The sequence below is a fragment of the Emys orbicularis genome, chromosome 2 (genome assembly GCF_028017835.1).
Source record: "Emys orbicularis isolate rEmyOrb1 chromosome 2, rEmyOrb1.hap1, whole genome shotgun sequence".
Lineage (NCBI taxonomy): Eukaryota > Metazoa > Chordata > Testudines > Emydidae > Emys > Emys orbicularis.
Genome location: NC_088684.1, coordinates 286,799,115 through 286,824,967, shown reverse-complemented (window position 1 = coordinate 286,824,967; position 25,853 = coordinate 286,799,115). Strand labels below are relative to the sequence as shown.

General features: G+C 47.0%; 1 protein-coding gene across 1 annotated transcript in view; it reads right to left on the bottom strand.

Moving 5' to 3' along the window:
* The window catches only part of ACAA1 (acetyl-CoA acyltransferase 1), a 31,274-nt gene extending 15,891 nt beyond the window's left edge, over positions 1-15,383 (bottom strand). The window contains exons 1-3 of the mRNA XM_065398835.1: positions 15,201-15,383; positions 4,825-4,918; positions 4,432-4,489 (exon numbers count right to left, since the gene is read on the bottom strand). Coding sequence (XP_065254907.1) covers positions 4,432-4,489; positions 4,825-4,918; positions 15,201-15,383 — 335 coding nt within the window. The remainder of the gene's footprint in view (positions 1-4,431; positions 4,490-4,824; positions 4,919-15,200) is intronic.
* Between the last annotated feature and the right edge of the window lie 10,470 nt (positions 15,384-25,853).

Sequence of the window (25,853 nt, the reverse complement as noted above, 5' to 3'; positions counted from 1 at the left end):
ACTATCCCACTGTGCAAATCGCCACCTTCTGCCACTTGGATTTCTGGGAATGGATTGTAGTGCATCATGGGAGTGGGCTCACAGCCCCATGATGCAGTTTTCTAAATCCCATCATCCCACGGGATTCCGAATATGTATTGCACTGTTTTTCAAATGCCCCTATAAACTTTGCACCCGCCATTTCTGCCTGAAAGCATGGATCCTTGCACGGCTCTCGTCTTGTGATGAGCATTACAAACACAACGCAACAGATCCTGCAGTATTTCATGAGCTGCAAATCTGAACAGGAATTCGTGGTACCTGCCCTGCTGCGTGCCATGGAATGAAACAATTCAAGATTGATATTGGCATTCACGGAGCAGCTGCACAGTGGACCATCGCTACTGGGCTCAGGAAACAAGCACCCACTGGTGGGATTGGATTGTGATGCAGGTATGGGATGACAAGCAGTGGCTGCAGAACTTTAGGATGTGCAAAGCCACCTTCCTTGAACTGTGCGCGGAGCTCGCTCCTGCCCTGTGGTGCACAGACACTAAAATGAGAGCTGCCCTCAAGCTGGAAAAGCATGTGGCAATCGCTGTGTGGAAGCTGGCAACTCCAGACTGCTACCGGTCAGTCGTGAATCAGTTTGAGGTTAGGAAGTCCACTGTGGGGGTTGCAGCGATACAAGTGTGCAGGACCACTAATCACCTTCTGCTATGAAGGACTGTGACTCTGGGCAATGTGCAGGAAATAGTGGATGGCTGAGGTGGGGCGATAGATGGCACGCATATCCCAATTTTGGCCCCAGACCATCTTGAAATGGAGTACATCAATAGAGAGGGCTACTTCTCTATGATATTGCAGGCGCTTGTGGATCACCGTGGGCATTTCACTGACATCAATGTAGGGTGGTCAGGGAAGGTGCATGACGCACACATCTTCAGCAACACTGGTCTGTATAGAAAGCTGATGCAGGGACTTTCTTTCCAGACCAGAAGATTCCAATAGGGAATGTTTAAATGCCCACAGTGATCCTGGGAGACCCAGCCTAGCCCTTACTCCCGTGGCTCATGAAGCCTTACACCGGAAATCTTCCCAGAAGCAAGGTTTGCTTCAACAACAGGCTCAGCAGGTGCCGAATGACCGCAGAATGTGTGTTTGGCAGATGAAAGGGTCGCTGCATTGTCTTTTTGGCAGTTTAGACCTCAATGAGGAAAATATTCCCATGGTCATAGCAGCCTGCTCTGCTCTGCATAATATTTGTGAAGCCAAAGGAGAAAAGTTTCCCCACGAATGGAGCATTGATGTGGATCACCTGGCAGTTGATTTTGAGGAGCCAGACACCATGGCTATTAGAGACACTCAACGGGGGGCTATTCAAATCAGGGAGGCTTTGAAGCAGCATTTGGACAGTGAGCCCCAGTAATGCATCTTTCCGTAAAGCATTCAGCCAGACATTGTTTACTTGCCACCTTGAATGACCCTTGTAATGATCGCTGCCTGAATTTCAACTGTAGTCTGCAAATGTGCCAACTGCCAAGGTGTATGAATTTCTGCTGCAACCACTGCATGTAGGACACAAATAAAGAATCACTGTCTTGTAAGACTAAGTTTTTATTAAACAGCAATACACAGATTTACATTTCTTACAGGAGACATGACACTGAGCAGCACTCTCTGAAATGAGGCTCTCACTGTTGTGTGTAAGTCCAGCTGTCATTATGGAACACATCCCTAGGGGTGGAGTGCAAGGACCAGAGACATGAGAGGAATGTGTGTGTGTGTGTGGGGGGGGGGGGGTGTGTTTGTGGAGGGCATGGAATGCAGTTCTGTATTGGCTGCTGGGGGACTCTAGCACGGATATGTTTCAACTGTAGCACAATCAGGGACCTAAGCATCTGTTTGCTCCTCTGTGAGCTTTATCATCTGCTCCTTTGACCCTCTATTATCCGTTCCTGCCCTGTTTCCTTTCCTGGGTATCCATTTCTAGTTTCTCATTTATTGTCTCTCTCTACACTCTGTGCTCGCTATCTGCAAGATCTGACAATTGCAGCACTTCTCAAAACTTGTCCTCCTTACTCCTTGTTCGCCTGCTTGTCTGATGGAGGCGCTCTGCCAGTGTGTAGGAGCTGGTCCTAAAGGGCACCTCTGCAGAAGCAAAAGAAACAATATACAGAGTCAGTATTGTGTGTGCTCTCACAATCATGAATCATAAAAGTTACATACACTTCTTTCTCGCTTTCCCTTGGCAAGCACACAACACGGCGGGAGCACTAAACACAATAAGTTTGGCCCAGAGGGAGGTGATGCAGAATGAGACAAAGGGTCTGGGTGGTTTCAGAAGGGGACCAGTACAAGCATCTAGGGACACTATTCTGAATACTGGCACCGTTTTCCACAGATGTGGGTGATTGAAGCGGATATCTCACTACTGAGGGTAACCAAGGATGCAAGGGGCATCTCCTGCATGTGTGCGGCTTCAGACTGAGTCCGCACGCTGCTCGCCTGTGTGCTGCTTTGGTTCCTGCAGAAGTAATTGCTGACTGGCACGGCAAAGTTTCCTACAATGGAGGGAAGAAACAAAGCAGCTCTGCCAAGGAACATTTGGCAGAGGGTTGCAGAGTACCTTCGGGAAAGTTTCCTAGAGATCTCTATGGGGGATTCCCAGGTGATCCCGGTGTGCATCAAACTTTTTTTTGCAGGGTCCCCACTGTGTAGCTGCATAGGGGAATGAGAAGCAGATGAAAACAGTATCTAGTGTTGTTAGTTTCTATCCCTTCTCCCATGTGCACCATGTAACAAAATAAAGGACACTTCTACCTCATGTAACCGTGCAGTATCAAAGCAAAACGTGTACTTACCAAAGCTCCCCTTTCCCGCTTCAGGCACGCCAGAGCACTGGGACTGGCTAGACCCCTCCGGAGTCAAAAAGAGGTCCTGGCTTGCCACACCACCGGATGTCCCTGCTTCCTGTCCCACATCCTCCTCCAACTCTACCTCCTCGTCCACCACTTCATCCTCGGGGTTGACTCCGCTGGCTGCTGCCTCCAGTCCCCCTGAAGTATCCACAGGGCTCTGGGTGGTGGAGGTGGGGTTGCCGCTGAGGATGGCATGCAGCTTCTTGTAGAAGTGGCATGCATTTGGTGCCACACCAAAGCAACCGTTGGCCTCCCTTGCCTTCTGGTATGCCTGCCTCAGCTCCTTGATGTTAGCATGGCACTGCTGCGTGTCCCTTTTGTGCCCCTTCTCCTCTATGCCATGAGCAATCTGCTCCTAGGTGTCAAAGTTCCTATGGCTGGATTGGAGCTGCGACTGCACAGCCTTCTCTCCTCACAGACTCAACAACTCCGGTGTACTCCAGACAGGAGCGTGTTTGCTGTGGAAAGTCGGCATTGACAGCTGGAAAGATGTTATGTGAACTGTCCACACCGAGCAAACAGAAAGCAGAATTGCAAAAATTCCTGGGGCTTTAAAGGTGGAGGGGTACATGCCTGTGTACCTGGCTGCAGGGCAGTGGAATTCAAATTACTGACCAGAGTGCTCATGATGGGCATTGTGGGATACCTCCTGGAGGCCACTTAGGGTGTCATAAGCAAGCACAGTGTCTACACTGACACTGCGTCGCTCTCACTTGGTCACAAAAAGCTCTACGCCACTCGTTGAGATGGTTTTATTTCGTTGGTGTAGCAGGAGAGTTAAATCAGCGGGAGGCGCATTGCAGTGTGTACACCTCCACTGTTTTGTCGACAAAACCCAACTGTGTAGTGTAGAAAAGACCTTTACACTACTCAATGATCTGTATTGTGGGACAAACAGCAGCAGGTACAATAAGTCCCTGTAGAATGAAATCTGTTTAGTCACACAGCACCAATGACACAACCCTGACATCCAGTGAACCCCACTAGGAGTGAGAAGAGAATTCAGTCCTTAACCTCTCTGCTATCATTGCCAGTTGTGCTGGTGCAAGAAACTGAGACAATGATTCACGAGGTATTGGGCAGAGCCAACAAATCATTTCACAAGAGCCACTAAACATCATTTGTGCAGTAATGACTTAGTTACTACCAACCCAACCTGAATTCACCTCTAGGGGTGAAAGGCTGTTCATACCATTACCAATTTCTTTCCTGCCTTCCAAAATTATTTTTCTACCTCATTTTTGCTAGTTTTGCTAGAAATTGGTAACTACATGTAAGAGAATATAGTAAAAGCTAACAATATATTATGCAATAGAGCTTGATCCTCCCAGTCTGAAACGTGTGAGAAGATACAAAATAAGCGGGGACTTTGAACTGCAAGTCAAGGTTTAACTTCTAGTTTAAAGATTAGGGGACATTAGCTTTGGAAGAGTTCAAGAATCACATCTCCGCTTTTCTCTCAGTACCCAGGAGAACTTGGTGCCAGAGAACACAACGAAAGGAGTCTCACTCAAGGAGGAAGAAAATTTACCTTAGAAATTGGGCAACTCTTGCAGTGAAAGCCCCAGCTCCAGGTTGCAGCACATTGCCTGCATGCAAAGACATTAATTCCAACTGATTAGCTGCATTTCCTTTACCCTGGCTATTTAACACTCTGTAGACGCTTGAGCGTATTAAGATCACCAGAGTCAGTGTTTTAGAAGAACTCTTAAATCAGAGCCCATACCCCTGACAGAAGAGGAAACAGCCCCCCAGCAGAGGACGCACTGGAGATTAAGCTAATACTATTCTAGTGTAGTGTTAACAGCCTACTGATTTCAGAGCTCTGCATAGATGGCATCCATTGGTCACAAAGGGCACTCTTGTTTTCAGAGAGGGGCCCAAGACTGGAAGTTTAAGTTCAGGATGAAGAGGACTCACTTACCAACACAGATATCTCCCACTTTCTCAGGACTCAGATTGACATCCGTAAGGACAGCTGTCATAACAGCAGAGAGCAGCTCATCAGGAGTAGTATCCTGAAAGGAAAAATGGCACATCCTGTGAAGTATGTAATGTTGTTGTAGCCACGTGGGTCCCAGGATATTAGGGAGACATGGTGGGTGAGGTAATATCTTTTATTGGACGAACTTCTGTTAGTCAGAGAGACAAACTTTCAAGCAAAGAGAGGTGTGCTGTCGGGTGGGGGGGGGGGGGGGGGTTATTTCTGTATTGAGGCATGTACTTCAGCAACAGCCACCCATCCATTAAACTCCCTCTGGAACATTCCCAGACTAGCATCAACTTCCTGAACACCACAATCAGCTTCAACACTGGAACCTTACAGACAACTATATACAAGAAACCCACAGATCATCACACCTAACTTCATAAATCCAGTAACCACTCCAAATGCACCAAGAAATCTGTTATCTACAGCCAGGCACTCAGATCCCACAAAATATGTTCTGAGGGGAAACTCTGTGATATACACCTTAACACACTCAAAACCACCTTCACCAAACAAGGACATTCCACCAAAGAAGTAGATCACATCACGGAACGGGAACCCAAATATCCAGAGAGAACCTGCTTCAGTACAGAAATAAAACCCCTTCCAACTGCACACCCCTAATTGTCATCTACCACCCCACACTGGAACCCATAGAGGGTATCATCAAGCAATTACAATCCATACTCAATGGCAACTCCATCCTGAAAGAAATCTTTCCTGAACCCCATCTTCTGGCCTTCAAACAACCCACCAAACCTCTCCAAAGCTCATCATCAGAAGCAAGCTCCCCATGGACCAGGATACACCAACTCAAAGTGGCACCAGATCCTTCCAGAACAACAGATGCAAAACCTGCAGACATATCTCCACTGCTACAATGATCAACACCCCCCACAACACACCTTTCAAGATCTATGGGTCATACACATGCATATCTCATCCCATGCAATAAAAGCCCCAATAACTACTATGTGGGTAAAACCAGCCAATCACTGTGCTCTCAAATGAACTCACACAGGAAAATGATAAGAGAAAAACGCTACATCACATGTGGCTGAACACTTTTCACAAAGCAATCACTCTATATCTGACCTATAAGTTCTCATCCTCAAAGGAAATCAGCACAACACTTTCAAAAGATGAGCCTGCGAGCTTAAATTAATAACTTTGCTAGACACTAAAGACCACGGACTGAATAGACATATTGGATTTATGGCTTATTACAACATTCTATAACCCACTAACAACCCCTCCCAGCTGCCTTTGCCCCCCAACCCCTCATTTCTTTCCTCCCTATGACCAGAGGGGTGTTAACAGGCCACTTCACCTTGAATGGTCCCTTGAAATACATGTTAACTACTTATGCTAAACAATCTCTTCCACCTTGTTTCAGAGTAGCAGCCGTGTTAGTCTGTATCCGCAAAAATAACAGGAGTACTTGTGGCACCTTAGAGACTAACAAATTTATTAGAGCATAAGCTTTCGTGGGCTACAACCCACTTCTTCTGGGTTGTAGCCCACGAAAGCTTATGCTCTAATAAATTTGTTAGTCTCTAAGGTGCCACAAGTACTCCTGTTATTTTTCCACCTTGTATTTATCTGTGACATTCCGAGTACCTTTCCCAGACCTGATTCCTGAAGAAGAGCTCTGTGTGAGCTTGGATCGCTCACCAACAGAAGTCAGTCCAATAAAACTTGCTATGAAGAGCATTTAAGAGAGTGAATGCTGCTTTAAGGGGAAATTAGAAACAATGCTTTCCCACTGACTTGCCCACATACTATTTTAATGGCCAACTGATTTATGTTAGTACAGGGCTTGAAAAATTTGCCCAACATCTACTAATCCTACCAGCCAACATACCACATGTTCTGCAATTTAGAGCAACAGTTGTATATTGTTCATGTTACATTGTGGATTTTTCAAGCCCTGTGACAACATGCTGCCTTCCTTCCTGCTTTGGTAAGTACAAGAAACGGTGCTGTTATAAATCTTTTCAATTCAAAAGCAGCTCCAGTTTGTTAGCCATGACAGTGCAAAACAGCCCAGCATTTACGCTGATCTCTTGCAAGCTAGATTCTATGGTCTCTGGGTTTACTTTGGCAAAAGAAAGAGAGGTCACTGGGAAGATATATGGCCAGATCCCACAAGCTGATATACTTGAGCTGAAGGAGCTTGGTGCTTCGCAGGATTGATGCTATACTAAATAGACCCAGAAACAGCCTTTGTTGTTTACAATTAACTGCCCGAAAGCTTCATTAATGCAGAAATAAGGTTGCCTGGTGGTGCCTTGTGCCCCTCCAGAACCTCAAATTCAACTACACTCAAACCTCTGACAACCAGGAAATGTAGAGTTAAGGGAAATGCCACCCCACAATGCAATCCTGACCTATCCCATTAAGCTGGTAAGAGCCATTGGGAATGGTTCAGTAAGGGTGGTGCCATAAGTAAATGTACAGGACAACTAAGAAAACATGCCATTGTGTGTCTTGTATTCCTGTAGCATTTATCTGCACGCACTCCAGCTGTGTTAAGTGTAGCTGTACTGAATTGTAGAGGGATCAGTTGGAGCAGACTGGAAGAGTTGATATAAGAAGTGCATATGTACCTTGAGGGATCAAGTACCCATCATTTCAGTACAGGCAAGTCTCATCTTACGCTGGGGTTACGTTCCGCTGTCAGTGCGTAAAGCGAAAATCGCGTATAGTCAAAATTACATTGAGTGTAATGGCGGGCGGAATCGCCCGCACTACAGTTACAGTATTTAAATGGTTATTTTTCTCTTTTTTTGTTTGAAAAATTTGATGAGACTCGCCTGTACTGAGTTCTGTATGACATGTCAGCAACAGTGCACAGGGGTTTTGTTGTCATGGGGACCATCTGCAGTCTGCTGGCATACATGACTTTGGTCTCTGGAGCTAAGAGACGTGTAAGTAAAGACAGTGTCTCAGAAGGGATCCTCAGGACAAGGGTCATGGGATGGTAACATCTGGCAAGTCTGGGCTGATTTGTGTGGAGCAGGTTTGGCGTTTTGAATGAAGACCAGGCAAAGGGAGCTCTTGATCATTACACCTAACCTAAACTGGAGTTTTCCTTAGGAAAGAGAAGGTGATAGACTTTGTTAGAGTGCTACTGTAATCCACATGCCCACCTGCTCCCTAGACTTCACAGAGCTCAAGCCGCAACTTCAAAGCACTGTCTTCACGGCTATGTTTAGTTAGAGCATTAGCACAAACCCCACTCACCCAAGTCTGCCAATCCAGGCTGGGAGACTCACTGCCACAGGCTGTGTACACATACCTGTAGTCAGAATGACCCAGAGGCATCTAGAGAAGGAGGTGTGATAGTTCTAAGCATGCTCAGTAGCTGTCAGAGGGATTCCACTAACAGCAAGTAGTCTAGCAGGTTCCACATATCCACTATCTGAGAACTAAGCCAGTCAGAGGTGGGTGTGAATGGTTATAAATAGGGGAGCTTGAGACAGCCCCATGGATTCAGTAGTTGAACAACAGAGGACTAAGGCGTGCCCACCATGAAAACCCATCCCAGAACCTGTGTGACTTTGAATCCAGGCTGTGGACTTCTTGCTGGATGCTGGTGATGGAACTTTTGGCTCAGGGACTGGAATTGCTGCTGGCTGTGAGCATCTTTGGTCTGCTTTCGCTGAAGAGACTGGAGGGGAACTGGGGCTGCTATTCTAAGAACATAAGAACGGCCATACTGGGTCAGACCAAAGGTCCATCCAGCCCAGTATCCTGTCTGCCGACAGTAGCCAATGCCAGGTGCCCCAGAGGGAGTGAACCTAACAGGCAATGATCAAGTGATCTCTCTCCTGCCATCCATCTCCACCCTCTGACAAACAGAGGCTAGGGACACCATTCCTTACCCGTCCTGGCTAATAGCCATTAATGGACTTAACCTCTATGAATTTATCCAGTTCTCTTTTAAACCCTGTTATAGTCCTAGCCTTCGCAACCTCCTCAGGTAAGGAGTTCCACAAGTTGACTGTGCGCTGTGTGAAGAAGAACTTCCTTTTATTTGTTTTAAACCTGCTGCCCATTAATTTCATTTGGTGGCCCCTAGTTCTTATATTATGGGAACAAGTAAATAACTTTTCCTTATTCGCTTTCTCCACACCACTCATGATTTTATATACCTCTATCATATCCCCCTTTAGTCTCCTCTTTTCCAAGCTGAAAAGTCCTAGCCTCTTTAATCTCTCCTCATATGGGACCCGTTCCAAACCCCTAATCATTTTAGTTGCCCTTCTCTGAACCTTTTCTAATGCCAGTGTATCTTTTTTAAGATGAGGAGACCACATCTGTACGCAGCATTCAAGATGTGGGCGTACCATCGATTTATATAAGGGCAATAAGATATTCTCCGTCTCATTCTCTATCCCTTTTTTAATGATTCCTAACATCCTGTTTGCTTTTTTGACTGCCGCTGCACACTGCGTGGATATCTTCAGAGAATTATCCACAATGACTCCAAGATCTCTTTCCTGAATAGTTGTAGCTAAATTAGCCCCCATCATATTGTATGTATAGTTGGGGTTATTTTTTCCAATGTGCATTACTTTACATTTATCCACATTAAATTTCATTTGCCATTTTGTTGCCCGATCACTTATTTTTGTGAGATCTTTGCTTCACAGTCTGCTTTGGTCTTAACTATCTTGAACAGTTTAGTATCATCTGCAAACTTTGCCACCTCACTGTTTACCCCTTTCTCCAGATCATTTGTGAATAAGTTGAATAGGATTGGTCCCAGGACTGACCTTTGGGGAACACCACTAGTTACCCCTCTCAATTCTGAACATTTACCATTTATTCCTACCCTTTGTTCCCTGTCTTTTAACCAGTTCTCAATCCATGAAAGGATCTTCCCTCTTATCCAGTGACAACTTAATTTACGTAAGAGCCTTTGGTGAGGGACCTTGTCAAAGGCTTTCTGGAAATCTAAGTACACTATGCCCACTGGATCCCCCTTGTCCACGTTTGTTGACCCCTTCAAAGAACTCTAATAGATTAGTAAGACATGATTTCCCTTTACAGAAACCATGTTGACTTTTGCCCAACAATTTATGTTCTTCTATGTGTCTGACAATTTTATTGTTTACTATTGTTTCAACTAATTTGCCCAGTAATGATGTTAGACGTACTGGTCTGTAATTGCTGGGATCACCTCTGGAGCCCTTTTTAAATATTGGCGTTACATTAGCTATTGGCCAGTCATTGGGTACAGAAGCTGATTTGAAGGACAGGTTACAAACCATAGTTAATAGTTCCGCAATTTCACATTTGAGTTCTTTCAGAACTCTTGGGTGAATGCCATCTGGTCCCAGTGACTTGTTAATGTTAAGTTTATCAATTAATTCCAAAACCACCTCTAGTGACACTTCAGTCTGTGACAATTCCTCAGATTTGTCACCTACAAAGGATGGCTCAGGTTTGGGAATCTCCCTAACATCCTCAGCCATGAAGACTGAAGCAAAGAATTCATTTAGTTTCTCCGCAATGACTTTATCGTCTGTAAGTGTTCCTTTTGTATCTCGATCCTCCAGGGGCCCCACTGGTTGTTTAGCAGGCTTCCTGCTTCTGATGTACTTAAACATTTTGTTATTACCTTTTGAGTTTTTGGCTAGCTGTTCTTCAAACTCCTTTTTGGCTTTTTTTATTACATTTTTACACTTAATTTGGCAGTATTTATGCTCCTTTCTATTTACCTCACTAGGATTTGACTTCCACTTTTTAAAAGTTGCCTTTTTTATCTCTCACTGCTTCTTTTACACGGTTGTTAACTAAAAAAGAGCCACAGTGGCTTTTTTTACTGTGTTTTTTAATTTGGGGTATACATGTAAGTTGGGCCTCTATTATAGTGTCTTTGAAAAGTGTCCATGCAGCTTGCAGGGATTTCACTCTAGTCACTGTATTTTTTAATTTCTGTTTAACTAACTTCATTTTTGCATAGTTCCCCTTTCTGAAATTAAATGCCACAGTGTTAAGCTGTTGAGGTGTTCTTCCCACCATAGGAATGTTAAACGTTATTATATTATGGTCAGTTTCCAAGCGGTCCTGTTACAGTTACCTCTTGGACCAGATCCTGCGCTCCACTCAGGACTAAATCAAGAATTGCCTCTTCCCTTGTGCGTTCCTGTACCAGCTGCTCCAAGAAGCAGTCATTTAAAGTATTCTCCTCTGGCTCTGAGAAGTCCAGATAACACATGCACTTTTGATGCCACATTGCAGAGACTGAGAAGTCATCTCAGTGAGAAGATTGGAGGGGGAGTATGTATGTATGTGTACTAAGGTATACCTTTCACTGAAAATTATGTAACAGCCATCAAGTAGGGAAATCTGTGTGGGAAAACCCCAACATAATTACCCTATAACAGTTTTGTTTAAGAAGTTATTCACAAGTATTCCAAATCACCTTTGTCCGGATTGTCCTCGTCTGTCCCTCCACGAACGCAAGCTGACACCACACAATTCCATTTTGTTGCGAGCACGTCCTTTCTGCGGATCCAGTCACTAATGCAGGTTGTCCACCTATTGTCTTACCTGCGGATTACATGACCTGCCCATCTCCGCTTTGCATCGTACATCGCCTGCACTACATCGGTCACCACCATACACCTTCTGATCTCCTCATTCGGTATGTGATCACGGAGCGATATTTACACATTCGCCGTTTCATTGCTCTCTGGGTGACAGCGAATTTTTCTTCCTCCGCTTTCATCGTTGACCAGCTTTCCGCTCCGTATATCATTGCTGGCGGAACAGTGGAGTTAAACAGTTCTTTCCTTTTCTTCATGGGCAGTTCATCATCCGTTAGAGACATCTTTATTTTGTTGAAATTTGCCCACCCCGCCTTTCTCCTCCTACTGCATTCCCCTTCCAATGAGTTGTCTCTGTTCAGCTGCTGACCCAGGTAAATATATTTGTTGACCTCCTCTATTACTTTCCTATTTACAGTGATGATTCCTGCTGTGCAATGCTCATTCCGCATCCACTTCGTCTTCGAAGTGTTCACTTCCAATTTGATATCATGAGAGTGTATGCAGTTGCTGCAATTTGTTCTCCAGTTCTACTGTGTCCTTTGTCAATATTACACAGTCATCAGCGAAGAGAAGGTGTGTTAACTGTTCTCCGTCAATTCTGATTCCTTCTTCCCAGTTCAATTTCTTGAACAGAGACTACAGTACTGCTGCAAACAGCTTCGGTGAGATTGTCCTATACCAGGGCCTCCCGTTCTCCCCATGCCAGTGTGTGCCCCTCCCCATTCCTCCTATGCCATTGGGTGTGTGTTCCCCCCCATTCCCACCTTGCCCCCTGCCAAAGGATCTGTGGGTCCCCCTTCCCTCATATCACAGTCCCCCCATCCTACTCCCCCATACCAGGAGCAATACATGTACTGTCATTCCTTCCCCCCCAACGCACATTATTATTTGTCTAGGAGATTGACATTCTGAATGTAAATCTATTCATCTTCCCAAAGGAGTTTAATAGAGATGAGATGGGGTACTGTTATGCTATCAGTTATTTACTCTATAGACAGAACTTCTGGTTTTGAGGGTTTATAAATTTTATTTGTCAGAGGATAGGAGAGGAGAGCAGTATTTGTGTTTTATGTAAATGTCCAAAACGCAGGGGTTTTCAGGGGGTTTTGTATGTACCATTACAATAGCATATACTCTAATGAGTAGTCTTTTAATGTTCCCTAGGGTGCTTTAACATAGTACTGTGTTTCAAACAATACTACATTAAAGTGCACTAGGGAACCTTTAGTGCCCACCAAGAGGGTCTACAAGGATTAATTCATCTGCAACACATTAGCGAGCTTTAGAAATCACCCCCCATTCCATAGTGCGCATTACTGCTCCACACAGACAAGCCCTTAGAAACAAATAGCCATTTCTGGTGTTCTGGTGTTTTTCCAGTGTTTATTGGACAGGGTTTTGACCACTAATGCCCAGAATATTCTCTAAAATTTTGGAATTGATCGGATGCAGTGTTCAAACGTTATCACATTACTAACGTAAGCAGTGTTGTTGTAGCCGTGTCAGTCCCAGGATGTTAGAGACAAGGTGGATGATGCAATATCTTTTATTGGACCAACGTCTGTTGGTGAGAAAGACAAGCTTTCCAGCTTACACAGAGCTCTTCTTCACATTATTCAGGCAAACAGCTGCAAGTTGAGTGCAAGGCCTTTGCAACCTGGCCAACTAGTTTTATTTAGTGAGTACCTCAATCTGCTTTCCACACACTGTTTAAAAGGAAACAGAGCAGCTTTTCAGGTCACAAATCTACAGCAGGCAAGAGACCTCCTGCAGACAGGGATAGGCAGGCTGGGGCTTCAGAGCAGAAGTTTGTGCACAACACATTGGGGATATATCAGTTTAGATCCACTGATATGCCTTAGACTATGTCTACACTACAGTTTATGTTGGCATAATTTATGTAGCTCAGGGTTATGAATCAGAGGCGGATTAAGATTTATTGGGGGTCTGGGCAAAAAGAACATTTGGGCCCCACACATCCTGCAGGCCCAGAACCAGGGAAGCCAGGGCCCCCCCGCTTTCAAAAGTTGAAGGGTCATGCCCGCCCATTTTTTAACATCGGCATAGTAGCCTTGGGCAAGCGCAGAGCAGTGGTGGCATGGGCATAGTTTGGGGAACAGCGGGAGGACATTGCCCAGGCTTGCAATTTGGGAAGGCCAGAGACGACAGGAGGAGCAATGCTGCAAGGGACAGCGGCCTTGAGCACAAAGCCCAGTTGGCAGCAGGGGCAGCTTGTCACTGGGAGCAGGAGGGACCCAGCAGCGGGACCCTGCAGGGACAACCTGGCAGCGGGAGCCGGGGCACAGGCACTGAGTGAGCCCGGGTGGAGTGCAGTGGCCACTGAAGCCACGTCAGTAACAGCAGGAACTGTGCCAGAGGAGGCCTCCCTGCCTGGCTCCCTATCACCTTCCCAGGGCTCCCTGCCACCTCCCAGGACAGGACAGGGCTTCCTCTCCCAGCAGAGCCTGTCTGCAGGCCCCAGAGAGGGGTCAGGAGGCCAGACCAAAACCCCCACCCGTGGGTCCCACGGTCAGCGGTGTGCCTTTGGAGGCAGGGACACGGTCTGAGGGCTGCTCTCAGGCACCCCAGTCCCTGCCCAGGGCAGGTGGAGGGTCCCGGGCTTCCCATAGCAGCCTGGGCTCCCTGACCCCTGGTCTACACTGGGGGAGCAGGAAGGGGGGGAAATCGATCTAAGTTACACAACTTCAGCTACGCAAATATTGTAGCTGAAGTTGACGTACTTAGATCAACTTACTGTGGTGTCTTCACCGCGGTGAGTCGACTGCTGCCACTCCCCCGTCGACTCTCCCTGCGGCGCTGGAGTACAGGAGTCGAGGGGAGAGCACTTGGGGGTCGATTCATCGTGTCTAGACTAGACGCGATAAATCGATTCCTGCTGGATCGATCGCTAACCACCAATCCGGCAGGTAGTGAAGACATACCCTGGGTGGCTCTTACCACAGCCCGTTCTCCAGCTGACATTGCTTCTGCTGTTTGCAGAGGTGGTCTTATTATGCTGACAGGAGAGCTCTCCCGTCGGCATAGAGCGTCTTCACCAGACACGCTGCAGTGGCGCAGCTGCATCGGTACAGCTGCACCGCCGCACATGCAGACATGCCCTCAATTAGACACTGCACTAGGGCAGAAAGCAACTCGCACCAATACAATCAGTTGCACACTTGTAATATCCATGCAGCAGGTCTACACTAGCGATTTCCCCTCATGTAGCCACCCTGGTGCAGAGAGGAGAGAGCTGAGAACACAGGGGAAGGGGACATAGCCCTGCCACAAATAAAATATAGGGGTGCAGAGAAAAGTACAGAGCCCCCTTTAAAGTGGGGGAGATGATGGGACACAGTGTAAGAGCAGTGAGGGAAAACCCTTTACCGTGGGGGGTCCCCACCCCTCAGCCCCAACCCCTGCTCCCCTGAATTTCCCTAGTCCCCAGACCCCCAGCCTCCACCCCCTCAGGGCTCCCCATAACTCCTCCCCTCAGGGCTCCCCCAGGTCCCCAGCGCACCCCCCTCAGGGCTCCCCCAGCCCCTCCTCCCCTCAGCCCCCCCCAGGTCCCCAGCGCACCCCCCTCAGGGCTCCCCCCAGCCACTCCTCCCCTCAGGGCTCCCCCAGCCCCTCCTCCCCTCAGGGCTCCCTCCAGCCCACACCCCCTCAGGGCCCCCCCCAGCCATTGCGCCTCTAGGGGCTGGGCCCCCAGCCTCCACCCCCGGGGTTCCCGCGGGCCGGGGTTACCTTGAAGCCGCCCCGCTTGGCTTTGGCGATGGGGGTCCGCAGCCCGTGCACCACCACCACGTCATCCTGCTCCCCGTCACGGCCGGGCCCCGTCGCTACCCCTCCGCACGGAGCCGCCCGCAGCGCCGGCCCCCCGACGGGCCTGGCCGCCAGGTGCCCCAGCACCACCGTCACCCGCTGCATCGCGCACCCCGGCCAACAGCCTCCCGCCTCTCGCGGCCGCGCGGCACCCTGGGACAGAGCCAGCCCGCCCCGCCCCCGTTCGGCTGGGGGCAAGGGCAAGCGGCTGAGGCACCGCCCCCTGATTTGCATAACATGGCGCCCGGTGACAATTCCCTACCTTCAAGGGCAGGGCTCGTGGGAGACTACAGGCCCCATGCTGCAACGCGCCATCGTGAGCGGACAGACTGGTGGCGCGTTGCCTTCTGGGGCCTGTAGTCTTCCATCCTCCCAGTTGCGACTGCTCTGTCCAACCGGTTCAGTGCCCCCCAATGGACGCTGACCTACTGCTGACACTGTCCTGCCGGCCTTGTGCATGGGACATTGTAGCTAGTGCTACTACCTAGAGGGGAGCCATAACCTAAGCCCAGTTAGATAGAATCCCCTCCCAGGTCAATTTTGGACCTATTCCTTCCTCCCAGCTCAACCTGGAGTCAGAGACAGCCCCACTATTGTCAAACCCATCCTCCCCCACGAATGTCACAGCTCCCAAGTTTGCTAGAGCAGGCTGTCACGGAAAAGCATCTATCTTCCCATTATGGAAATGTCTGATAGAATTTAACAAGCATGAGATGAGTAGAGTCCTATGGAAATTTGAAAGGGTTCTATAGAAATGACTCTAAAGACCTGTAGAATTTAAACAGAGAACAAGATCCTGCCTCTACAGTTTTTTGTTTTTGTTTGTTTTAGTTTGGGGTTGTTTTTTTTTTTATTGAATTTGTTTGTTTGAACATCCTATAATAGTGTCTGAGGGGGCTCAATGCTCATTTAAAGTCGATATGATAGTAATAAAAATATAAATATTTTCATTTTCTATTAAATCCTATAAGGATTTTCCACAAGAGAATAACAGAGAAAATAACCGGGTTGTATATATGTCCACACTCCTCCATAGATATTTCCTTGAAACACTGTTGCTCAGAAGAAATCTCATCCTGCAGGTCAGGGAAACACTCTGTTGGAACACAAAGAATGGTGGTAAGCATCTTGGACCTTGAGTCTGGTAAGGACTTTTTGCTGGAAAAGAATTGAACAGTACCTCCAGTCAAGCAATGTCACAACTAAACCATTATCACTACTGCCCCGTGGGTGGTGCCCGCTAAGAAAGTATTATTATTCTTATTAATACTATTTATTATTATTTTCTCTGTTATTCTCTGATGGTTCAGTTGTGACATTCCTTGACTGAAGGCACTGTTCAGTACAAGAGGCACATTTCCGGGAGAAGGCCTGAGACTGGGAAGCTGCTGGTGTCACCCTGCATGTAATTCATGAGTGGCTGGCCAGAGCATCTACCTAATTCAGCTGGGAGTGATTTACATGCTGGAGGCTGTGTGTGAGCAGGACCAGGAGTGGTTGCTCTCACAGCAAAGCAGTTTAAAAGGCAGGGGTGCCATTTAGAGGGGACAGGGGGACTCACCTCCCCAAGTTTTGTACCAGAGGTCTGCTCACAGCTCACGCCCTAGACTCAGACGGAGCTCTTAACTCCAACACAGCTTGAATGTGACATGTTATGAGTTCTGTGCTGCTCCCAGCTTCCACCCTTGGGGCAAAGAGTTTGTTTATAAACAGAGTCGGGGTGATTAAGATGACAAAAGGCTTGTCATTACATTAAATTAAATTAAGGATCATTAGATGATCCTGAAAGCATTGCCAGACACTCTAGTTAAAAATAGGAAACAAAGGGTAGGAATAAATGGTCAGTTTTCAGAATGGAGAAAGGTAAATAGTGGTGTCCCCCAGGGGTCTGTACTGGTACCAGTGCTATTCAACTTATTCATAAATGATCTGGAAAAAGGGGTAAACAGTGGGGTGGCAAAATTGCAGATGATATAAAATTACTCAAGATAGGTAAGTCCAAACCTTACTGCAAAGAGATCTCACAAAACTGGGTGACTGGACAAGAAAAAGGCAGATGAAAATAATATTGATAAATGCAAAGTAATGCACATGGCAAAATATAATCCCAACTATACATACAAAATGATGGGGTCTAAATTAGCTGTTAACCATCACAAAAGAGATCTTGGAGTTATTGTGGATAGTGCTGTGAAAATAATTTCGTAATGTGCAGTGGCAATCCAAAAAGCTAACAGAGTATTGGGAATCATTAAGAAAGGGATCGATAATAAGACACAAAATATCATACTCTATATAAATCCATGGTATGCCCACATATTGAATGCTGCATGCAGATCTCATCATCCCATCTCAAAAAAGATATATTGGATTTGGAAAAGGTACAGAGAAGGGCAACAGAAATGATTAGGGGTATGGAAGAGCTTCTGTATGAGGAGAGATTAAAAAGACTAATTTTTCATCTTGGAAAAGAGATGACTAAGGAGGGATATGATAGAGGTCTATAAAATCATGAATGGTGGGAAAAATTGAATAAGGAAATGTTAGTTATTCCTTCACATAACACAAGAACTAGAGGTCACACAATGAAATTAATAGGCAGCAGATTTAAAACAAACAAAAGAAAGTATTTCTTCCCAGGCAACCTGTGGAACGCTTTGCCAGGGGATGTTGTGAAGGCCAAAACTATAACAGGGTTAAAAAAAAGAACTAGATAAGTTCATGGAAGATAAGTCCATCAATGGCTATTAGCCAGGATGGGCAGAGATGCAATACCATGTTCTGTGTGTCCCTAATCTCTGATTGCCAGAAGCTGGGAATGCGCATCCCAGAAGCGGGGATGGATCACTTGAGGATTACCTGTTCTGTTCATTTCCTCTGAAGCACTTGGTACTGGCCACTGATGGAAGACAGGATACTGGGCTAGATGGGCCATTGGTCTTACCTAGTATGGCCATTCTAATGTTCTTATATCTGCCCCCCCATTGTAACCCACTAGACTCCCCTCCCCTCCCAGAGCCGAGATAGAACCCAGGTGTCCTGACAAGGTCTCTCTCTCTCTCTGCAGAGTTAGTAACAACGTAAGAATATACATTAACATTTTAAATCTAACCAGTGTTCCTTAAGTGACTTGCCATAAGATGTCAGAACATGTTAGACCCTCTCAGCTCCAATACTAATATTTAAATTTCTCTCTTTTATATCAGAATTAGAGACAGGGCTCCGGTCCTGTCAGCTAATTGCTAAGTTATCTACCAGAAAAACTAGAGCAGTGGTCCTCAATGCGGTGGCCGCGGGTGCCATGGCGCCCGCTGGGGCATCTACGTGCACCCGCCTACTGGCCTCCGGACAAGCCGCCGCCTAAATGCCGTCAAGAAGCGTTGCTGCTGAAATGCCGCTGATTTTCAGCGGCATTTCGGCGGCGACACCTCTTGATGACGCTACTTCTCGGCGGCATTTCGGCGGCTGCTTGTCCAGCGGCCACGCTCCTCGGCAGCTAGTCGTCCGGCGCCCGCCACACAGAAAGGTTGGGGACCACTGAACTAGAGCTTTCAGGTACCTAAGTAACCCCTGGAATCACAGTTAAAATTACCCCACCCTACCAAAATCTGAAATGGCGCCCCTGGTAAAAGGCATTGCAGTCTGGAGTATGAGGGGACACAGCTGTTCAGCAGCCCAGATTACACCCTGGGGAATCACCATCACAGTGATGTTCTGGAACAGCCTTCCAAGGGGAGCAGTAGGGGCAAAAAACCTAATTGGCTTCAAGGCTGAGCTTGATAACTGTATGAAGGGGATGGCATGATGAAACTGGCTACACTATGCACTTATCCCATGTACTTGCAGTCCCCTAACATATAAGTATTTTTCAAGTTTCAGAATAATCATGATTCTATTAGTGATTGGGTTGCTTTATGCTTCCGGGCACAAAAGATTTGTGCCTGCAAACAGACACCAGAATGGCCAGTTAACTGCACACATGGCATTGGGGACAGAACTGAAAGTTTTCTGGTCAAAAAACCCCAAACTCAGTTCCCCACTCCCATCTGAAATATAATCTCTGTTCGCTGTGGTAGCACTTACCCGTATACTCTAAAGGCTGCAACAACCTGAGGGTAATTTAGGCCTCAGTGCTAAAAGACTCATGTGAGCAGTCCAATTGAAGTCAATGGGGTCACTAACATGAGTGTGTTATTTGCCTACATAATCCATGTTCAGGATTGGGGCCACAGCCACTCTTGAGAGAGTCAGTTGTCTCCTGTGCAGGAGTCTCCACACGAAGTGGAGAGATTGGTCAGTCAGCTAGGGGCTGCTTTAACTTATGCTGGCTAGCTACAGCTCTGTATACTTATTGAGCACTGGCTGAGTGCAGGTGTGCTTTGTCTTGCTCCTGACACCATCCCTAGGTGCGCGCGTGTGTGTGTGCGTGTGTGTGGAGGAGAAGAGAAGTAGGGAGGGAAGGTGTCAATTCTCATCCAACCAGTTAGGGCCAGATTCCTGAGCAGCACAAAGTGACTGAAACTGAATTGTTAAAATACTATGCCTGACAGAACATGCATCTCTATTAATATTGTGTGTGTGTGTGTGTGTGTGTGTGTGTGTGTGTGTGTGTGCGCATACTATAATGCTGCTGCACTTATAAGATGAAACATTTCACCTCATAATGAACATACGTCTCTTATTTCCCCCCGCCCCCCCCCAATAAAATAGGAAAATTGGTTTCACAATACCACAAAGTTAAAAAATATTTAATTTCATGCATGGGGGGAAAAAGCATTTACAGCATTTTACAAAGTACATTCAACAAGGTGTCCTGCTTTCCAAACCTGCAGTATTAGCTTCTGTTTCATACGGACAAATTCCTCCAAAGTAGAAATGATTTTAAAACACTTGCTGTACTGATACTATAGCGAGTATCTGTGTGTTTCCAGGCAAAAGTACTATACCAGTGATAGCATCTTTGATCAGACTAATGAAAAAGCAGGAAGTTGCAAACACGTTTCATTACACAACTTGGGCTCCTGAAGCATTTGCTTTCTAACACTAGCCCCAATCCTGCAAACACTTAAACATGTGAGTAACTTTAGGCACATGAGTGGTCTCATTTAATGGGATTACTTACATGTGTACAGTTACTCATGGAGCCAATCCAACAAAGCACTAACCATGTGCTTAACATAAAGCACATGTGTAGTTTCTGTTTTGCTGATTTGAGAACTGTGTAGCATGAGCGAGTACCCCACACTTGGAGAGTGTGCGTCTTTGTCACCCTCTACTGGCTGGTGCACAAAAGAGGATGAAAGTCTACTACAGCTGCTAATAGAGTTACTACTTCAGCTCAGGTAGCAGCAACTCATGCATTTACCAGTGAAGGTAACAAGAGTTCTGATGGCCCACGTGGAGGGGTCATTATATTTACAGGATGAGGGCCTAGCCCACTGGATAAGGAAGAAGAACTCTGTTGCATTGACTGGGATTACAAAAATCCATGATGTGTCGTTTTCAGTGAATAAACCATCGCTCTTTCATTGGAGTTGCCAGCAGTAAGATGTAGTGACCTGATTCACCTGCTTACTCCCTCCCTGGAGCAGGTGGGCAGGGAAAGGGCTGAGTCTTGACTCCCCTTCTTCCATTACTCTCTGGCCAGAGCAGCCACGCCAGCATGGGTAGAGATATTGTAGGAGTGGGCCCATAGAAATCACTGCCAGCTGGGAGCAAGGAGGAAGCGGAGGGGAAAAGATTGTGACTCAGCATCATGTCTCTGAGTCACACTGCCTCCTGGAGCTACTGCTGGGGGCATGCAGTTTAGGCACCAGCCTTTGTGCAGGGCTGTTTCTAAAGTCTGATTGTAGCCCTTGAAGAGGGGCTGGTTTGGAAAATACATCCACTGAGGCAGACAGATATGGAACAAAGAAGCTAGAGTAAATGGGCCACATTCAGTTCTCAGTTATGAAGCACCTGACTGGATTCACAGCAGCATAATGGAGAACAGGATTTGTTCCCAACACATTTAAACACAGCTGTAGTTACAGTGTCTCAGTTCTGGTTCTTGTATGGACAGTACGATCCTCTATTCCCAAACTCCACCCTGCATGGTGCTCTCTTTTCAAGTAAAGCCTAGTCTCCCAGCTCCGGTGTGATCATGACCTGCCCATCCAATAACCCTACCTGGACCAGTGCATATAGGGCAAGGTGGGACATACCATACTGCAGGAATGGTCAAGCACTGGACAGAGTGATGCATACAAATTTCAAGTCTCAGACCTTAACAAATACATTATTTCTAGCAAAACCCAGTAATCATTGGCTTAAATAGTCTCTCATAATGTTATTTTTTTCCAAGAATAAAAAAAATATAGCCGTCTCTGCAGACTGAATCATACAAGGCCTCTGGTTCCAATTATGGCCTCAATCTTACCCTCCATGAGTCAGCTTTCTACATCCCAAACTCTGTTTTCTTATATACAACTTGCTGGCTAATGATATTTGGCCTGGTGTGAAGGAATTATACAGATTTATAGGCTACAGTATAGAGTCTGATGATATACAATATCACACTTGAGCCTTTTCCCTAGATAAGGAAAAAAATTACAATACATATACATGATACAGTATTGATAATATTCAAAAAAAAAAAAAGCAAGATTTGATATGAGCGAACTGCTTCTACTATACATTAGGTGAATGTACTTTCCAATACCTTACATGTAAAAAAATATACATGGAATCATATTACATTCTCTTTCCCTCATTCTATTTTATACAGCAAAACACTGCAAGGGCATTTTAAAAAAGGGCAAAGGCACCTGAGGAGTGATTTACCAGACAGACACAGACAAGGGAAGGTAGAGGAAGGTCCCAATGACCAGGGCTGTGCATGCTTCAGGAGGGGCACTCTGATGAAATTCACTCCTGTGCAGGGCCATGCACCACATAAGCCCTACATGGAGTGAGGTGGTGTGAGAGCTTTGTGCTCTCCCTCTGTACAGGGGGTGGAGTCGCCCCTTGTGGGTGTTGCCTTACATGCCATAGCTGCATTTAGAGTTAGATAACTTCTCCACTTGCAGAACTAAACCTAAGGGTAGCACTGCATAAGTGATCCAGGATCAGGCCCTTGATACATCGCTCCTAGGAAAGTTACTGGCAGTTTCTCTTTGCACAAGGCCTATAGGATTGAGCCCACTGGCGTTCCTACATCTGAACCCCTGCCAGCCCCAGGATGCTAGCTAAGCTTTTGCGCTGCAAGACATCACAACCTCATGACACAGCCTGGTGACTGCAAACATCAAACAAAGAGGCATGACCAGGTTGCCCTGTGGCATCACAGTGGGATGTTTCGCCCACACAAAATCATTTAAGGAGGGCGGGAGAGAAAGCTGCCCTCCAAGCCTAGGGATCTCTCTCCGTAGAAGCAGGGTGAACCTGCAGAATTTGGCTACTGTCAGGGTAGTTCTTCTTAATGTTTTAAAAGCTCTCCCTTCGCCCTGACTATTTATAATAAGCATCTCAGCAGCCTGCAGTGGAACGAGGGGTCTGTCATCCCCTTCTTGGATGTGCACCCAGGTTTGTTCTCATAGGGCTCAGTCGAGCTGATCCATGCAGGTACATACAGGTGTGTCAGATGCCTCCTTCCATCCCCGCAGAGGAGTTGCTGAGGGGCTGCTCCTCCCCTTCCCACACAGGTGGGCAGAGACTTGACTCCACTCCCTGAACCACTACTGAGCCAACATGGAGGGGGAAGGCAACTGTGCCAGGAAAAGGGATGGCACAGCTCACTTCCCTTATGGGGCAAGGAGTGATAGGGTGAGAATATATCCTGTTTTGGCTGGGACCGACCCTTTTTAAAGCCCTGTCCCAGTCATCCTGACTGACAAAAATGGGCATTTGTCCCATTTGCTCATCAACTTGATCAGTTGGGGGGGGGGGGGGGGGGCTTGGGCGAACAGTGACGCCAGCCTTAGCCTCGCACGGGGGAGGGTTTTTGGGGGGGGGGTGTCGGGTCTAGCCCCACGCGATGTCTCGTTTTCCCTTTGAGAAATATGGTCACCCTAAGGCGGGACCAACTTGTGACTCTGCAACCTGCCATACGGGGCAGCACATGGCTGAGTTGCTCCGGAAGCAAAGTGCCAGTCAAAGCGCTGGGCCCTGGAATGGACTTGCAGGTAGAAAGGAAGCCTGGAGGAATTTGTTTAGAAACAGCATCTAGAAGGAGTTCCATGAACCTTGCAAACAGATCTTTAAAAGTAGGTCACATTCAGCCCTACCCATGCACGGCATCATATTGCTCATAGTTCAGCGCCTATGGTCAACATTACCCCACCGGCCCTTTGAGAGACCGAGAATCAAATCCAGATGGATTGGCTGGGAGTCAGATTTTGTTCTCAATTAATTAAAAAAGGGATTGAGGACAGTTTGTTTTTTTAAAATTGGGCCAGCGAATGGGGAAATTGTCAGATTCAAAATAATTTAAAACATTTTTACATTTTCCTAATAATCCTTTAAACTCTTTCTTTATGGAAAGTCCTACTGACTATAACAGAGTGATAAAAGCACCTAACAAATGGGACCCTGACCCATGACTGGAGCTCCTGAGTGGTATGGGAATATAAATAAATAATAATAATAAAGGTTTTTTGAGCCATCTGATAGAATTTAATAGAGAACTATGGGCTTGATCCCATGCCCATTAAAGCTAACAGCACAACTCTCCCTGATTTCTGTGGTGTAGAATCAGGGCCTATATTCCTCCTGCAGAAGCCTCCAGAATGATATTCTCTGTTCAGTTCTATGGGCAGGATTCTGCTCTCACACCGGTGTCACTCCGGTGTAACGTCATTGACTTCTCTGGAGTTTGTTCCTGATAAGAATCAGGCTCTAGGAGCATTCAGAGTCCTTCGGACGGATCCCCATTACATTTCTATAAAACCCAAAGCAGCTGCATCACTGTAGCGCTTTAGTGAAGACACTACTGGAGAGCTTCTCCCGTTGGTGTAGTTAATCCACCTTGTAGCTATGTTAGTGGGAGAAGCTCTCCCATCAACCTACCGCTGTGTACATGGGGGTGGGGTAGGTCGGTATAACTACATCGCTCAGGGGTATGGACTTTTTACACCCCTGTGCGACGTAGTTATACCACTATAGGTCTGTAGTCTAGACCTGGCCTCAGGATGAAATATGCCCCTGCATACAGCACCTGCACAGAGTCTATGTATCACTGAAGTCCCACAAATGTTCCCTTTTGAGGCCTTGAGAGGCGCTCAGCCCTCATGCTAGTCCTGTGCGCTGGGGTGAATTCCACCTCCCGCACGGCTTTTCTACACTTGATGCTCTGCAGCAGCATCTAGGGCCTGATCCTACAAGGGACAGAGCTGAAGGCACTCGGCGCTCTGCAGGCTGGACCCTTCGTTAGCAGCACATTGGAACTGGTCACAGGTTGGCACAGCTAGGGATATGAGAAAACAGTTACATACACCCTCACCTGTTCTGTTCCCATTAAAATCAGTGGATGCGGGTTGTGTGTGTGTTGCTGAGGGGCTGCTCCTCCCCCTCCCACACAGGTGGGCAGAGACTGGGCTCCACTCCCTAAACACTGCTGAGCCAACATGGAGGGGGAAGGCAACTGTGCCAGGAGAAGGGCTGGCACAGCTCACTTACTCCAAGGAGTGATAGGGTGACCGTATGTCCTGTTTTGGCCAGGACAGACCCTTTTTTAAGCCCTGTCCCAGCCATCCTGACTGACAAAAAATGGGCATTTGTCCTGTTTGCTCTTGTCAACTTGATCAGTTGGGGGGGAGGCAGGGCTTGGGTGAGCAGCGGCTGTTTCAGTGGGAACAGGATCAGGTGCTGAAGAACGAGCTTTTGCTGAGCTGAGGGTGCCATTGACATCAGCATCATATAGACACACTTATCCGCTGAACAATGAATGAACACACAGAGATCGTGTGGCCAGCTTCAGCGGTGAATAACCTACAGGGACCTTATTGTATCCAGAGAAGAAGAATGCCTTGCACGTACACTATTTTACAGGTACAAGAACACCAACTCAGCATGGCTGCATTGTAGTCACGTCCTTGACTGGATACCTTGTGCTGAATGAGGCTTTCACTCGACTGTAACCACCTAAGGCACAAAATCTGAATCCTCCCCTCTGAAGAGCTGGAGATGTTGCTATGGACTTTGTCTCTCATCTCCACCCCCACAACAGGATTGCTTTCCCCCTTTGACATGAAAGACACACCTATGCCGATCATTCTTTGGTCCTGGGTTTGTTTCCCTTTGCTTCACGCCTGAATCCCTCTCGGTGTCTGTCAAGCTGTAAACGGCAGCCACTGCTGCTCCTCTGCTGAGGAGACGGCTTCCTTGTGGGATGTTGCCAGTGCTGCTTTCACGGCCAGCAGGGGGCACCAGAGTTCGTTCACATCATTCCTCTGAGGCGAGTGAGTTACTATTCCCAGCTCCTCCGCTACCAGACAGCCACTCAATAACGGGGCGGGCGAGTTTGCCACTAGCATCGATGCCGATGTGTTCCAAGGATGATCCCCAATTCCGAACTCCCTCCAGCCCCAAACATGGCGA